The sequence below is a fragment of the Poecilia formosa genome, unplaced genomic scaffold (genome assembly GCF_000485575.1).
Source record: "Poecilia formosa unplaced genomic scaffold, Poecilia_formosa-5.1.2 Scaffold412, whole genome shotgun sequence".
Lineage (NCBI taxonomy): Eukaryota > Metazoa > Chordata > Actinopteri > Cyprinodontiformes > Poeciliidae > Poecilia > Poecilia formosa.
In genome coordinates, this window is record NW_006800351.1 from 1 (window position 1) to 2,506 (window position 2,506).

Below are 2,506 nucleotides of genomic sequence, written 5' to 3' on the forward strand. Positions count from 1 at the left end.
TTAGCGTTAGCCACCACCAGTCCTCTGTTAGCCACCACCAGTCCTCTGTTAGCCACCACCAGTCCTCTGTTAGCCACCACCAGTCCTCTGTTAGCCACCACCAGTCCTCTGTTAGCGTTAGCCTCCAGTCTCCAGTGTCCTCCCCAGTATGACTCCAGTAAAGTGTTGTGTTCCTGTTGACCTGGAATCCTCCTTCATTGCGGCTGAATTGTGTTTCAGTGTTTCCGTCCTGATGGAATATTTTCAGCTGCGGCCATAAAAGTCTCAGAATGTGATGTCTGAGCCCAGCGGTGAACGTCTCTTCTTCTTCTGCTGTTCCTCCACTCAGGGCTCGTTCCAGTCCGGCCTGGAGTCCAGCCGCTCCACCCGCCACCACGGCCTGGTGGAGCGGGTCCAGAGGGACCGCCGCTTCGTCTCGCCGGTCCGACCGTATCGGAACCGCCAAGTATCCTTCAGAACCGCTGTTCCTGCTGACCTAGAGGTTCTGCTGCGGTCTGGCCCCGGCTGTTGCTAGGCGACACAGCCTCGGTCTGAACTCTGCAGAGCTAATGAAATGACAGAACCCTAACCTGTCACACTGTGACGGGTTAGGCTCTAGAAATGTGACTTTAATTCAGAAGGAGAAGAAGAGCAGTTTGAATAGTGGTGCTTTTATTGTGAAAGAGCCTGACTGTGTTGTTGCTCCTTAACCTGCCGCTTCCCCAGGTGGAAAACTCTCTGTACAGCACCGCCTACCTGTCCCCGCCCCCCGACGCCAGCTGGAGAAGGTGTAGTCTGATGCTCCCACCCTCTGTCTCCATGGAGATGTGTCTGTCCTCTGGGACGCCTGTTTGTCTCTTTCCGAGCCCCCTGTGTGTTCCCGCCTCTCCAAAGCCCCACTGTGACCCCAGCGTGACCCCAGGTGGTTCAGCGGAGCAGCAGAGGCTCATCAGGCAGACGGCAGGAGGAGAGGAGACGCAGTCTGTCCTCAGGGGACGATGTCCCGCATGTTGCCCTGTAGCATGTAGCATGTAGCTCATGCTAAGGAAATAATCCGTCTGAACCAGCTGTTGGATCAGGGACGGTTCTGGATGCCTGGCTGAGGTTCAGCTGCTCCGCCCCGATGGAGCCGTCGGCCTCCGAGCTGATCTCCACGATCTCTCAGGGCTTTAGTTTGGACTTTGCCTGGGTCGATCCAGAACCAGAACCAGTAGAGTGGTGCTGAGATCTGGACCTGAAAAGATTCCTGACTCCTGTCAGGATGCGTGACCTTTTGGTGACCTTTAGGTGACGCATCGAGCTCAGATGGAGCTGCAGCCTCTGATGGATCTTTGGGGTTTTCCTGCGACTGAATGCTGGTTTGGGTCAGAACCAGAACCACTCAGGATCCCGGCCAAGATCCAGAAATCCTGGAGATCAGCTGATCCGGGGAACGTCTGGGTCAGAACCAAAGCAAAGATCACTGTCCTGCCGTTGCTGGTTCTGGTTCTGGTTGCTGTGGGTCACACAAAGTGGATCCCTCTGTTTCATTAACAGCTGAAGCACTAACAGGAAGCGGGTCTGGGCCGCTGCTGCTTCTTCTTCTGTGGTTTTTCTGTGGCTTTGTTAATCTGTTCCTGCAGTTTCAGTCGTTTTAACTCCGAGCCGCTTCCCTTCGCTCCGTTCCGTTTCACGGCCTCTCCCGTTGGGTTTCAGATGGTCTGCAGCCGGTTCTGCTGGCGGGCGGCAATAGAAGCGGTCCAAACACACCGCCCTGTGGAGCGCCACGAAGAGCAGAAGGACGGGGAAGATTAGGAAAACACAAAAACGTCTTAATTCTCACATAAAACTGTCAGAATGAAGGCAACTGACGTTTTTTATTTCCAGAATAAAGTTATAAAATTATCAGAAAAAAATGTGATTTTAATGAGTAAAAAGCTTTGATAGATTCATCCAGATCCCACGTGACAAACTCACTTATCACGTTATTGCGACTTTACATAATGGACGTTGGATGCTGTTCTCCCAGTTTGTCCTACTAAAACCTGATGACCAGATCTCGGCCCCGCCCCCTCGCTGCCTCTATCTTCCTCCTTTCTTGGCTTGCGTTCCTCTTCCTCGTCGCCCTGCAGCCTCTCCCTCTTTCTCTTCCTCTCTCTCTTTTTCTCTCTCTCTCTCCCCGGTCGCTGGAGGAAAATAACTTTGTCTTGTTGTCGATCACTGAAAGGAACTGGTCTGGAAACTTCCCTGGAGATAAAAGCCAGTTGTTCCGTCTTCCCACCACAGCGCTCAACAGGTGAATCCTCCTCTTCCTCCTCTTCCTCCTCTTCCTGACAGTGTGAGACGTTTCTGTTTCCTGTTCCTGTCTGTTTCATCCGTCCATCTCTCTGCTGTCTGAGCTCCACACTAGATCTGTACATCCACTCACATCCAGCTGCAGGTTTGTTGCTGCAGCTGCTGCAGGTTTGTTGCTGCAGCTGCTGCAGGTTTGTTGCTGCAGCTGCTGCAGGTTTGTTGCTGCAGCTGCTGCAGGTTTGTTGCTGCAGCT

General features: G+C 53.2%; 1 protein-coding gene across 5 annotated transcripts in view; it reads left to right on the plus strand.

Moving 5' to 3' along the window:
- The first annotated feature begins 259 nt into the window (after positions 1-259).
- LOC103155115 (CREB-regulated transcription coactivator 2-like) overlaps positions 260-2,506 on the plus strand; it is a 10,371-nt gene continuing 8,124 nt past the window's right edge. For 2 of the 5 annotated variants that reach the window (XM_007576662.2, XM_016663290.1), the window contains exons 1-3: positions 260-445; positions 706-767; positions 2,186-2,254. In XM_007576662.2, coding sequence (XP_007576724.2) covers positions 275-445; positions 706-767; positions 2,186-2,254 — 302 coding nt within the window. In that variant the 5' untranslated portion in view covers positions 260-274. Of the gene's footprint in view, positions 446-705; positions 768-2,160; positions 2,422-2,506 lie in introns of those variants that run through there. The other 3 variants (XM_016663291.1, XM_016663293.1, XM_016663292.1) reach the window with 3 other exon arrangements.